We start from the raw sequence: 15,337 nt of genomic DNA, 5'->3' as shown, positions 1-15,337 counted from the left end.
ACACTTAACGCCACACAATTTATGTTTGTCACTTAATAACACTTCGCAACACTTCTGCACTCCACTGGCTGACAAATGCCCATAAATTACGTTTATGTTAAATGTTTTCTGTATAGTTAAACTTGAAGCACCAACTGGTTATTAAAATACTCGTTTACAGCCTGTGACCAAGGCTGTGGGCAGCGTGTGACACCGAGTCGCAGTGCATGTTAATGTGGAGAACGAGTATATGACGCGTGGAGGGCAGGCGCGAGGTGAGAGCACACACACACACATACATACACACACACACACACGCTGTTCCCAGATTCCCTCGCAGGATAATGGGGAGAGCAGGAGCGGAGGCAGGAGAGAGCGTGGCTGCGGACACCTCCCTCAGTGAGCGGCGGGAGGCTCCACGCTGCGGCAGGTGAGCTACCACCCACAACTTACAACACTAACTGGCATCTGTTACTGGTGGTGGTGGAGCCGTGGCCGCTGGTGGGGAGGTGGGGGGCAGACTGACAGTGTGGCGCAGGGTCGGGGCCTTATGGTACAGCAGCTGTCGCCTGCGTGTGCGCCCATCTGACGGCACACTGCTACTGACCTCCACGCTGCGGGGACATCCTCCTCGTCCCGCGCCCGCCCGCCCTCACACCCACCACCCACGCCTGAACACTTCTCATAATACTCACATTACCAGTTTTTTATTTCTGGTGAGTCTAATGGCGTTTCAAACATAATTATACTTCTAGTCACGTATGGTGACACGTGTAATACTTTCCTGGTGTATTAAGTTAAAGCGCTTAAGGACAAAACAAATATTGTTCCGAAATAATTTTGTTAAAATCTTGCAAGATATTGATTTAGTTGCAAACAAATTGTGATTAAAAATACTGACGTTAATACACTCTTTTCATCAACAGTGAACCTGATCTAGACCCCTGGGTAAACAGTTAACAATACACACACAATAACACTAAATATATTTTCATTAGTCACAATAAGACAAATTACAACACTGTACCACACCACATTGATAACACCAAAATGATTCAATAAACTCAAGTATGAACGGTGAATAATCGTCATAAGAAAAGTTGAAAACAGATTATTTTCAAAGTTACCATTGAATATAATCACACTTCTGCCACCCAGGCTATAGGGATTGTAGTACATCTTAGCAGCCAAGCCTTAAATTCTATAGTGTCCCATCAACATCTTGGGGAGACAGATAGTAAACCTAAAGGAACGATTCTAGCACACACACACACACACACACACACACACACACGTCATGTCAAAGTTCTCCGTGTTTTTTGTCTTGTCTTTACACAGAAACATTAACAGTATGGAATGTCCTGAACCGCTTACAACCCAACTAGTGAACACAACACGAATAATAACAATGGCTTCGAGGCGGTGCTCAGTGTTTGGAACGGTTCCGCCTCGGTATTAAGACGGAAAAAAAAGTTAATTTCGAGGCCTGATGTGCTCTCTCCTTCTCTCTCTCTCTCTCCTTCCCCCCCTCCCCCCCTCTCTCTCCTTCCTTCCCACTCCTTCCTCTCCCCTCCTACTTCCTCCCCCCTCTCTCTCCCTACCTCCTCCTTCCCTCTCTCCCCTCTCCTTCCCTCCCCACCCTTCCTTCCAACACTATATTACTGAATGTGACACTGTCAAAGACTTCAGGCCACCTCTCTTATTGTATCATGAACTTTGTAACTACTACATCGAATCGGGTGTGCTTGAGGACATTCTTGCTGTTTATCCCAAATTTGCTAGATCACACTGATTAGTCTTCAATTAGAATATGACGTCCAATGTATATGAACCACTGTCTTGCATGGCAGCGAACAGTGACAGCACCCGCACGACTCTGACCTATATATACTGCTAATGAATATGATGTATTTCTTTGCGTACGAACCTCTGTCCTGCATGGCAGTGAACAGTGACATTACCAACATGAATCTGACCTCTATATATATATATATATATATATATATATATATATATATATATATATATATATATATATATATATATATATATATATATATATATATATATATATATATATATATATTGATAAAATACACGGGAAAATGGAAATAACGTTGTTTCCATTTTCCCGTGTGATTTATCAAGATTTATCTTATCCACGTTTTCATTGTGCATTTACATGAAATATATATATATATATATATATATATATATATATATATATATATATATATATATATATATATATATATATATATATATATATATATATCTGTTGATGAATATGTTGTATTTCTTTGTGCATGAACCTCTGTCCTGCTTGGCAGTGAGAAGTGATCCCACCCTCAGTGTCAAGACCTGACTGAATTACTCAGAATAGGCAAACTGTACTACAAGCTTTGCCAATAAATATGTTTAACTAAAACTAACCTTCCTTCCCTCGCCACCCTTCCTTCCCTCTCCACCCCTCCTTCCTCGCCATCGTCCCTCCCCTCGACTCCCTCCTTTATTCTCTCTCCTTACTTCCCTCCTTCCCACTGCTTCATCGTAAAAAAAAAATATCAATGACATAAGAGCGGCGGTTCTTAACGTGTTACTAGTAAGGTAGAGAGACAAACAGTGGGAACTAGTGCGGCGTGTGAAGTGTGTACTGTAGTGAATGGCAATGACCCACACCAGGCAGGGGGATTCTTGTGACAGTCAGGATGAGGAGAGTGGGTGAAAGGTCGGATGTCTGGGATGGTTGGAATAAACAATGGATGGTTGGATGATGTGGGATGGTTGGAATAAACAATGGATGGTTGGATGATGATGTGGGATGGTTGGAATAAACAACGGATGGTTGGATGATGATGTGGGATGGTTGGAATAAACAATGGATGGTTGGATGATGATGTGGGATGGTCGGATTAAACAATGGATGGTTGGATGATGTGGGATGGTTGGAATAAACAATGGATGGTTGGATGATGTGGGATGGTTGGAATAAACAATGGATGGTTGGATAATGTGGGATGGTTGGAATAAACAATGGATGGTTGGATGATGATGTGCGATGGTTGGTTTAAACAATGGATGGTTGGATGATGTGGGATGGTTGGAATAAACAATGGATGGTTGGATGATGATGTGGGATGGTTGGAATAAACAATGGATGGTTGGATGATGATGTGGGATGGTTGGAATAAACAATGGATGGTTGGATGATGATGTGGGACGACTGGATTAAACAATGGATGGTTGGATGATGATTTGGGATGGTCGGATGCATGAAATGGTCGGATTAAGCAATGGATGGTTGGATGAAGTCGTAGGATAGTGGGATGATGTTGTGGGGATGGTTGGATAAGTTATGGAATGGTAGGATGAAGTTGTGAAATGATCAGCTGAACTTGCAGGATGGTCAAAAGAACATGAATCGTAAGGTATACGGACAACGGAGGGTCGGTATAAACTATAGAAGGAAGGTTCACAAGAGCCACAGAGGATGGCCCATCGAGAAAAAACAAAACATGACCTATACGGAAAGTTAACGAGGCATACATACTACACACCTATTAAACAACTGGCACACCTAACAACACCATTTACAAGGAAAAGGTGAACGTGATGACCTTAAAATCTGGGTCAATACCGGTACCTTATCTGTTCTTGGTTTCTGTCTAAAGATAAACGGGGCGACTTAAGAAAATGGGTCAAAATCATTCTTCACTATAAAGTTTCTGACCCATTTTGATATAAGGTACAATAATGAAATAAATAAATAAATAAATAAATAAAATAAAAATAAATAAATATATATATATATTATATATCTAAATACAAAAGTAAGCTTAAGCACTACACACACACACACACACACACACACACACACACACACACACACACACACACACACGGGAAAGGGGAGAAGGACAGACAGCGCTTACTACAGGGTCAGAACACACGGTGCCCTTATTAGTAACACTGAAGCGGAGTAATATCTCAGGTTTACGTGAGGAATAATGGGAACAGGAAATAAAAAAAATGGGGGGGGAGCATCTCAACATTACAACATCAAGGAGAGCAACAGTGCAACATGTCTACACCGCCGCAGCATCAGTAAACACAACACCACCTGCAACAACACAACACATCAACCACAACAACACAACAGCCTCAGCCACAACACAACACAACAGCCTCAGCCACAACACAACAGCATCAACCACAACACAACAGCCTCAGCCACAACACAACAGCCTCAGCCACAACACAACATAATCAGGAGAAACAAAAGTCCAGGAACATAAAAGAAAGCAAACACTGAAAGCCCGACACCCATGAACAGCAAAGGGAAGCAACACAGCATAAGTAGCAGCAACACAACACAAGTAGCAGCAACACAACACAAGTAGCAGCAACACAAGAGACAGTCGGGCAGCATGAAGACGAGTACCGGTAGCCCATCTACATACTGCTGAAGCTACTGAACAACATCCAGATCACTCAACCCAGCAGGGAGGCAAGCAGCAGGAGTCATGAAGCATCCGTGCAGGGGGTGGAGGAGAAGCCATCAAGCACAGGAGGTGGAGGAGGAGCCATCAAGCACAGGAGGTGGAGGAGGAGCCATCATGCACAGGAGGTGGAGGAGGAGCCACCAAGCACAGGAGGTGAAGGAGGAGCCATCAAGCACAGGAGGTGAAGGAGGAGCCATCAAGCACAGGAGGTAGAGGAGGAGCCATCATGCACCGGAGGTGGAGGAGGAGCCATCATGCACAGGAGGTGGAGGAGGAGCCACTTCAAGCACAGGAGGTGGGAGGGAGGTTTGGATGCATGAGGTGAGTGTGGAGGAGGAGCCACTGGGCACAGGAGGTGGAGGAGGAGCCATCAAGGAGGTGAAGGAGGAGCCATCAAGCACAGGAGGCAGAGGAGGAGCCATCAAGTGCACAGGAGGGGTGCAGGAGGAGCCATCATGTGCAGAGGAGGAGGAGTGAGGGAGGTTTCACTGGGCACAGGAGGCAAGGAGGAGCCATCAAGCACAGGGAGGGAGGAGGAGCATGAGGAGGTGGAGGAGGAGCCACCAAGCACAGGAGGTGGAGGAGGAGCCATCATGCACAGGAGGTGGAGGAGGAGCCATCAAGCACAGGAGGTGGAGGAGGAGCCATCAAGCACAGGAGGTGGAGCATGAACAGCAAGCACAGGAGGGGGGGTGGAGGAGGTAGCCTACAGCAAGCACAGGAGGTGGAGGAGCTAACAACCGCAGGGGGTGGAGGAACAGCAGGTACAGGAGGTGAAAGAGGAGGAGCCAGACAACACGGGAGGTGGAGGTGAAGGCCCAGATCCAGCACAGCAGGCAGTGGCGTGTGGAGGCCCCAGGGAGCCGTTCCGGGGGCGCTCAGACAAGCCGAGCACGCCCGAACCCCCGCGGGGGACACCCTCATTCCCGGGGTCTCGGCCATCACCCACTGTCTCTCTCAACGCCAATAGACATTACTTTTACCACCGCCACACACAACACGCTAACATAATTATACCGGCCTACCACCTCCTCCACAACCCATACTAACAACATACACCCCTCGTTATTTTGTTATAGAATATTATTTATACATAAAGTGTCGACTATTATACACTTCTTCAAATAGTCTTTAGTTATAAACGTTACAATAAACGGATTCTGCCTTACATACCGTATACTGTACAGTTACCAAGGTTACTGCCGGCATATACGTCATCGGGTTCGCTGTACCATTTATTATGAAAGCCGTCACGTCATTCACCTGCGGGTTATACCTTAATTACTGAGCAGCGGCCAGTTGACAGTCTCCCGCGTCCTCACACTCATACAGAGGGACTTGAGGGTCGCTGTAGTAGACACACCGTCGTGGTCGATGGTACAGTAGAGAGACTCGTCATATATAACAAACATACTCCCATAATAAATCTAGTACTGTGAGTTAAATAAACAAATAAATAAATGAGTAAATAAATAAATAATAAAAATAACAGATATACAAGTCTTTTAAACATATATGAGGAAAGTAATCTGGCTGCAACAAAATATTAAATAAAATAAAACTCGAACTGTGTTTGTAAAACAAATATGCCTCCAATGAAAAGCTTAACTGAAACAACATGTTTGTCAATAAAGCGAGGCAAATGGCCATGACAATTTTTTTATTAAACGTTCAACAGAATTTGCGCAATCGTGCTAAAACTAATCATGTCATGGAGCGTCGCCCTCTACAACACTACAACAAAAAGGACAAAAAATCTACCCAACTCACCTCCGTCTGTATAAATCAGTCAACACCGTTTCACTGATCAACACACAAGTCATCTTCCCTCGTCGAGCTCGGCAAACTAAGGACTGACGGCCGGACACAAACACACACGGACGGATGTCTATAATTACTGCCACACCCTCCACACCTGTCTATAACTACTACCACACCCTCCATACCTGTCCACAACTACTACTACACCCTCCACACCTGTCTATAACTACTACCACACCCTCCACACCTGTCTATAACTACTGCCACTCCCCACACCGTCTATAACTACCACCACACCTGGCCACACTCCATCCACACTGGGTCTGTACTACTGCCACACCCTACCACTGCCACACTGTCTATAAACTACTACCACACCCCTCCATACCTGTCCACTACCACACCCTGCCCCACACCTGTCTATAACTACTGCCACCCTCCACACCTGTCTATAACCACTCCACACCACTCCACACCTGTCTACAACTCCCACACACCTGTCTCTACACCTCCTCCCACCTGTCTATAACTACTTCCACACCTGTCTATAACTACTGCCACCCCTCCACACCTGTCTATAACTACGTCTATACTACCACTACCACACCTGTCTATAACTACCCCACCCCATAACCCACCTGTCTCTCTTCCCCTCCCTCCACACCTGTCTATAACTACTGCCACCCTCCACACCTGTCTATAACTCCACTGCCACTCCCTCCACACACCTGTCTATAACTACTGCCACTCCACCTCCCACACCTGTCTATAACTACCCACTGCCACTCCACCCTCCACCCCGTCTATAACTATCCCTCCCACCTGTCTACTGCTACTGCCACCCCTCCACACCTGTCTATAACTACTGCCACCCTCCACACCCGTCTATAACCACTCTCCACACCTGTCTATAACTACGCCACCCCTCCACTCCACTCCCACATCTCTATAACTACACCCCCCTCCACACCTGTCTCACCTCACACCCGCTCCTACCCCCCTCCCACCCTGTCTATAACTACTAACTACCTGCCACTCCCTCCACCTCCCCCTCTTCCCACCTACCCACCCTCCACACCTGTCTACCGCTCCCTCCATGTCTATAACTACTGCCACTCCCTCCTGCCTGTCTATAACTGCCACCCCTCCACACCTGTCCCCTCCCACACCTGTCTAATTACTGCCACTCCTCCACACCTGTTCCAAAAACCCACAAAACAGTTCCAAAACCTCAAGAGATTACCTCAAAAAAATTATCACAATGAGTCTCCTATACAATTATGGCCACGCTTTTAGTCAATCAGCATTTTAGACACGAGGGGGGGAGGAGGAGGAGGAGGAGGAGGAGGAGGAGGAGAGGAGGAGGAGGAGGAGGAGGAGGGAGGAGGGAGGAGGAGGAGGAGGAGAGGAGGGAGGAGGAGGGAGGAGGAGGAGGAGGAGGAGGAGGGAGGGGAGGAGGGAGAGGAGGAGGAGGAGGAGAGGAGGAGGGATGAGGGAGGAGGGAGGGGAGAGAGGACGAGGAGGAGGGAGGGGGAGGAGGAGGGAGGAGGAGGAGGAGGAGGAGGGAGGAGGAGGAGGGAGGAGGGGAGGAGGAGGAGGAGAGAGGGAGGGAGGGAGGAGGGAGGGGAGAGGAGGAGGAGGAGGAGGGGAGGGGAGAGTGAAGGAGGGAGGGAGAGGAGGAGGAAGAGGAGGAGAGGGAGGAGGAGAGGGGAGGAGGAGGAGGGGAGGGAGGAGGAGGGAGGAGGGAGGAGGGAGAGGAAGGAGGAGGAGGAGGGAGAGGAGGAGGAGGTGAGAGGGAGGAGGAAGGAGGGAGGGGAGAGGAGGAGGAGGGAGAGGAGGAGGAGGAGGAGAGAGGAGGAGAGGAGGAGGAGGGAGGAGGAGGGGAGGAGGAGGAGGGAGAGGAGGAGGAGGAGGGAGAGGGAGGACTGAGACAAACACACACACACACACATTTAGAAGACCCAGAATTTTCATATATATTTTTTCATTCATTCTTTATGATAAAACCTGATTTATATTCTTCTTAATGGTACGACTAACGGTACATGACATATAATTTCACGCATCTCTGGTCGCCGGTTTCAGTGGATAGGTGAACACTCACAAACGGTTGGCTGTTAGTGCTAAGGTGACTCCACACCTACGTACATTTTGTCACCAATATGTGATCGACAAGACGAAATGAGGCACAGGGGTTCCGACTTTGGTAGGGTGCGGCCGCGTGCACTAGATCGGTGTTTCCTCTTGTTGATCACATGTTGGCGACAAAATGTACGCTCGTGTGGACTCACCTTGAGCGGAACATTTCAATAACTCGTGGTGATAATATAAAATGACCTGACTGTCTATATGTCTAAGAGAATGACTACCTACAGTTGATTGCCACTGTCTTCCTCCCAACACGTACATATATAAAATACAAACCTTACAGAGCTATATTAGGACTGTAACCAGGTATGGGTATGGCAAGGTGCAAGTTGACGAACACCTGTTGAGTATTTTTCTAAACCCCAAAAGAAAAAAAAATTAAACAAATAAACAAAAATAAAAAGCTATTTACCTCCAAGAACCAACTTTGACTTTTTCCTTATCAACTTCTAATTAGCTCTAGTTTAAATATTTTTTAATGGAAATATGTTGAGAGATTATGGTAATGACTCGGCTGATCAATGTATGGTGTTGATCCTCACTATATCAAGGTTTACAGGTAGTGGCTAGTCACTGTAACACTAACACTCCCTAATGGCCAGTATCCAGTGGCCTCTCTATCACAGGGCATCTCTCACAGTCACTACTCAGGATCTTTACTCACTCACTCACGTTCCATGTTTAATTCTCCCGTGAGTGATCCTTCTTTGTGCTGGTGTCTGGGACCACTGCTTAGTCCTGCCCTGTCGCCTCTGTTATCTACTACAGCTTCACTGCCTGTGTCTGTCGTCTCACAATAGCTGCCTTCGTTTATTACACTCCTTGTGTCCAATTAAAAACAAAATCACGAGCAATTAACACTACATACATACCCACATAATAATAATAATGGTTGCCCCTCGAGATCGAGGATGGCCGGCCCAAGGGCCACCAAGGCGTGAATTTGTTTAATGTGTAGAAGATGTAGCCAACACAACAACCACACCCTAAGTTAACGAGTTGCTGTGCCCTATTTATTTTCAAATCTATCAATCACTTAATTGACAATAACATTTCCGGTTCCAGAATAATCAGAGATACAACTTAAGACACCCAGAGCTACCAAGACCACCCCTCATGCGATCCTCTCAGTCCCAGACCTCCATAAAATATCACGAGGTGAAGGTGTGGAACAACTTACCCACACCCGTCCGAGCAAAGACTATTGTAAGCTCCCTTCCCTTTTTTTTTACGGGCATAAGCTCACCCGGGCACAGGCCAATTTTAATTACCCACATCAAGGCCTGGGGGGCGATAATATAATATAATATAATATAATATAATACAATATAATATAATATAATATAATATAATATAATAGATAACACATTATGGTTCCAATATCTTCCCAGGCAGTAGTACCTCCCTGTTTTATAGGTGCCTACTATGGTTTAAGTATTAATAATTTTTTAATACCTACTATATATTCCTGCCTTTATTGTACAAGTACCACCAAAACCATTATATCAGAAATTGTCATGTAGATAGATAGAAATTACCATTGCAATTATCATATTTGCCGATAAGACATGATACTGACAGCTTCTGTCCTCTTGTTCCACCTTAATACAACCCATGTACTGCTTCCCTCCCTTATCACATTATTGTGTATCAACTCCACTGTAAAATATGTATATACTCCAATATAAATGTAAAAATAAATAAATAATGAAGTGATAACCGTGGTAACATTCTGATATGTTCTTACTACCACCATGCTGTTGTACTATTCCAGATGATACTAAATGTTACATAATACTTCCTTGAGATAAATGTACAGTATATATCAGGTGCCTACAAGAGAGCTCAGGTTCTCAACTGGCTCAGCCATGTTAATATTGTTATTATTATCCACTCTGTATCTGTGTTGTTATGGCTAAATAAACTGTTTCAATATCAATATCAGTGTCAAGAAACAGTCCGAGAAGACCGGACAACTCGCAAACTGCACTGGCTAATCATTACCCAGGAACACGATCTGCAAATCGATAACTTCAAGGTCCCCAATTACTTCTGGGTAGACAGAGGCAAATGGCGTAAAAAAACTTGCCCATATTTTCACCTTGCCCGGGAATCGAACTCGGGTCCACTCGCTTGCGAGCCGAGCATGCTAACCACAGCATCACATGTCGCCATACATACATACATGCATACAAATTATATACTGTACGTAAAACATTAAAGGCAGTATATAACCCAAATCAAAAGAAGAGAGACATGGGTGGTCTCCTGAGCGCGGCCAAGACAACGTTACAGTCAAAAAAGCTCACATAAAAATGCCACCGAAGACTCAACACGGAGAAGAAGAAACACTTTTTCATCGCTGATAGAACAAACAGCCAGGAAGAGGAGGCGGCGGGGCGGAGAGTTATACCTTATACAATAATGGTTTACTATTTATAACACCCCCACCCCTCAAAAAAAAGTAACATTGATAAGTTTTAAAACTGTTCACCGTTCGTCGTAATCAATAACCATAATAAAGAAGCCTTAAAGTTCCTACAGTGATGGTTAACTCCACTACACAACAGAGGAGTGGGTTAGTACGGTATTACCTCAAACAGTACTTAAAGCCGTACGTTTACACAAGTCATAAACGGGAGTGACATTTTGACCTCACTCATGCAGAAGTCGGCGGTGCAATAAATTATTATTATTAATGTCTTTTTTAATAATTTCGCTCAGTTCCCAAGTACTTACTACAGGATTCTACCAACTCTCTCTCTCTCTCTCTCTCTCTCTCTCTCTCTCTCTCTCTCTCTCTCTCTCACCCCGGTCAAGCAGGTGGTAGAGTGTGGTGAGGATATAAGTCAAAATCCCCCCCTTGGCTCACCACAAGACAAACAGAATGCCACTGAGATCACAAAGTGGGTGCGGGATCGTCAGATATGTTAATTCAGGCCACAAGAAACAGTGATGTCAAAAGCAGTGCCACCAAACAAGGGATTAGAAAAGAGCTGTAGTAGGATTTGCCAGACACTGTATAATGAATAACCTCCAAGTACACCCCCCCTCCCCCCAGCCACTACACCTCAACCTGTGTCATAGAAAATAAGCCAAACCCCATCGAGGATTAAGATTCACTAGAAGGAATCCTAGAAATGGTTCCTTATCATTACATCTTAAGAGGGACATTAAATTACAGTGTTTGATATAAAGAGGTTAGAGATGACGTCAAGAGATGCAGTGACGGGTTACGGACAGCTTTCTCGGATCACCTCTGATTGGCAGCAGGATCTTGTCACTAACACTTAAATGCAGTATACTTCACTGTTTACTGTATACAGCACAGCACACCGCACCACAGCAATACCTTTGACCTTTCTCTCAATGATCCCAACACCACGAAGAACATCCCCATGCATTCCTACGAGGCAACGCACTAGTCATTATACTCAGCAGTACACGAACCATTAAGATATCAAAACACAATTCAATTTTTTTAGCAGCACCGAGTTTAAATCTCTGACCTAGTGACCTTTAAAACTTCCGCTCCATAGAGGCAGCAAGGTGCGTAGAATATCATGTCATATTGGGGTCACCGATGCATGGAGAGAAGCTATGGCTCAAACACTAGACACAGGGACGGTCGGAGAGAGAATGGTCCACAATGAAAACACAACGCCAGGCTCAAGACAACGTGTGTACAGGACATTAACTTGTGAAAACATAACACACGAACACTGATACACATCGTCAGTCGGCACAGAAATTACCACTGTAATCCTATTAAGCGGCCAGACACGGACGACAACACAACACGTCCATCGCTCTTCTTGAAGATCAAAACATTCGCCTCTAAAATCACACACCACACTTGTACCTTGTTGACACACTGATAAACAGTCAGACACGCAACATCTGATGTCTTCTACCCAAGCTCAATGCCTCTGCGTTAACCTGAACAATAAATTTTTAATATACCTGTGTGCAAATAAATCACTGTAGGTGCGCGTGATCTAGGTATATGCTGATAACCACAAGGAAGGAAGAAAACACGAAGTTCCCAAGCGCTTTCGTGTAATTCACATCTTCAGGGGTGAGCACAGACTGTACTCACCCCTGAAGATGTGAATTACACGAAAGCGTTTGGAAACTTCGTGTTTTCTTCTTTCCTTGTGGTTATCAGTGTGTATATATATATATATATATATATATATATATATATATATATATATATATATATATATATATATATATATATATATAATATATATATATATATATATATATATATGGAAGGATGCTCTACTCAGTGAGCCTTAACACAGTACACCTCAATTACCTTATTTACAATTTACATTTTCAAAGAGGCTATATACGATACTGTAGATTTAGTTCCCAAAAGTACAGGGCAAAAAACATATTCTAGGACCTACTGTACTGTACATCACCTGGGGATGACACGGGGCACTGAGCAACTCACCTGTAAATAGAAAGATTGGATTAAAAGGAGGAAGATATTAGACTTGGGGAAATTATTTAAACATTACTATATGACCTAAGTGTATCTCTCAGCAGGAAATGCCGTCAATATCAGCAGAAGAAACTAAATATTGTATAATTATGAAAGTACCAGTTTGAACACTTTATTTCCATACACTATTAAGTAATTATTATTATTAATATTTTTATAATTACTATTAGTAGCAGTGGTAGTATTAGTACCTGTATTAGTATATTTATTATTATTAGTAATGTTATTATCATCATCATCACCATTGTTGTTGTCCTGATATGAACAACACTTGGCTACGAATTCTTGGAAAAAAAAATGAATCGTCATTTCTAAAAATAAATAAATAAATTTTTTTTTAATAAAAGACATTTATGTGACCTTCAACCCACCGTCCTCTCCCCGGAAAAAACTGACATACTGTAGTTCCCTTAACCTTGAATCAACCCGCGATGATTTACAACAGCTCCCGGTGATTGGTGCCAAGGAGCCGTGATTCAGGAACTTCAAGAATGTCATGGATCAAAGACAAACTCGTACGTAAACAGGTGTTTAGTAAGCATTTTTTATGTAATCTTTAACAGCTTTGAAGTAGTGACAATTAAGCAGGGAAGTAGTAACAAGTATAAGCGTGGAAGTAGTGACGAGTATAAGCGTGGAAGTAGTGACGAGTATAAGCGTGGAAGTAGTGACGAGTATAAGCGTGGAAGTAGTGACGAGTATAAGCGTGGAAGTAGTGACGAGTATAAGCGTGGAAGTAGTGACGAGTATAAACGTGGAAGTAGTAACAAGTATAAGCGTGGAAGTAGTAACAAGTATAAGCGTGGAAGTAGTAACAAGTATAAGCGTGGAAGTAGTAACAAGTATAAGCGTGGAAGTAGTAACAAGTATAAGCGTGGAAGTAGTGACGAGTATAAGCGTGGAAGTAGTAACAAGTATAAGCGTGGAAGTAGTGACGAGTATAAGCGTGGAAGCAATGCAAAACAGATCTAAACAACAACAAACATACAACAACAACAACAAACACAACAGCATCAACAGGTAGAAACATTCCCGCCATTAGCAAGAATCTGTTGACTGGTCCCTAATATACCCATTATTACTGTTATTATCACTTACTAATAAATTAAATGATTATATCTTTTCATTATCCCCATTACTCCATTATCATTATTTCAGTGATATTTCGTACCGTAGTAAGTCTTTCAATTTCCGCCTCGCAATAAAACAAAAACAGTATTTCCTCTCTCTTGAACAACACACGTCCTGTACAGTGTGTCCGTGTAAACAAAAGGTCAACTACAATATATAAACTGTCTCAAGCAGGGAAGAGGACATTTAAGCAACACGTATAACTGAGGTCAACCAAAATAAACCTAATTATCAACACGTATAACTGAGGTAAACCAAAATAAACCTAATTATCAACACGTATAGCTGAGGTAAACCAAAATAAACCTAATTATCAACACGTATAACTGAGGTCAACCAAAATAAACCTAATTATCAACACGTATAACTGAGGTCAACCAAAATAAACCTCATTATCAACACGTATAACTGAGGTAAACCAAAATAAACCTAATTATCAACACGTAGAATTGAGGTTAACAAAAATAAACCTAATTATCAACACGTATAACTGAGGTAAACCAAAATAAACCTAATTATCAACACGTATAACTGAGGTAAACCAAAATAAACCTAATTATCAACACGTATAACTGAGGTAAACCAAAATAAACCTAATTATCAACACGTATAATTGAGATAAACAAAAATAAACCTAATTATCAACACGTATAACTGAGGTAAACCAAAATAAACCTAATTATCAACACGTATAACTGAGGTCAACCAAAATAAACCTAATTATCAACACGTATAACTGAGGTAAAAAAAATAAACACGAATAATTGAGATAAACAAAAATAAACCTAATTATCAAACCTCGGATGTTCATAAATAATAATTCCCAGTTAACACGACATAAAATAAATAAATAAATAAATAAATAAAATAAATACCACCCAATATATATATTTTCTTGTCTTATATTTGTAAGTCAGACAACCTAGATACTTAGATGTAAAATTACGTTTAATTCGTGAGAACAATGAGCCACAGATGGTCAGCAGGTGGGAAAATAGAAAACCTGCTAGTGGTAATATAACGGGGGCAAATCACACACAGGTCCAGGCCACTTACTCATCCACTCTCGGGTTCAACAGGGACAGGTATAACGAGGGTTTACGTAATACACATACAGACACATACATACATACATAAAAGCGAGTGTAAACCAATGAAAGAATTAAGTGCGAACACGTGAAAGGAGTGAGTGTGAATCTGAGAAAGGAGAGAGAGAGAGAGAGTGTGTGTGTGTGTGTGTGTGTGTGTGGCCATTATCACCCTCATGAACAACGACAAATCATCGACAACATTATCATGA

General features: G+C 43.1%; 1 protein-coding gene across 1 annotated transcript; it reads left to right on the top strand.

The window, feature by feature from the left end:
- Positions 1 to 323: 323 nt before the first annotated feature.
- On the top strand, positions 324 to 13,878 carry LOC121861345 (pre-mRNA-splicing factor srp2-like). The gene is made up of 2 exons (XM_042358994.1): positions 324 to 409; positions 13,470 to 13,878. The coding sequence occupies exons 1-2, from the start codon at positions 324 to 326 to the stop codon at positions 13,876 to 13,878; spliced, it is 495 nt and encodes a 164-aa protein (XP_042214928.1).
- Positions 13,879 to 15,337: the final 1,459 nt, after the last annotated feature.

Source organism: Homarus americanus, unplaced genomic scaffold (genome assembly GCF_018991925.1).
Source record: "Homarus americanus isolate GMGI-L3 unplaced genomic scaffold, GMGI_Hamer_2.0 scaffold24260, whole genome shotgun sequence".
Taxonomy (NCBI): Eukaryota; Metazoa; Arthropoda; class Malacostraca; order Decapoda; family Nephropidae; genus Homarus; species Homarus americanus.
This window is presented reverse-complemented; position numbering and strand designations above follow the sequence as displayed.

Bases quoted from the DNA above. Each gene is read 5' to 3' on its own strand.
- LOC121861345 (XM_042358994.1), top strand. From the start codon at position 324: ATGGGGAGAGCAGGAGCGGAGGCAGGAGAGAGCGTGGCTGCGGACACC. The intron at 410-13,469 runs GTGAGCTACCAC...AATCTTTAACAG, and splicing joins GAGGCTCCACGCTGCGGCAG to CTTTGAAGTAGTGACAATTA.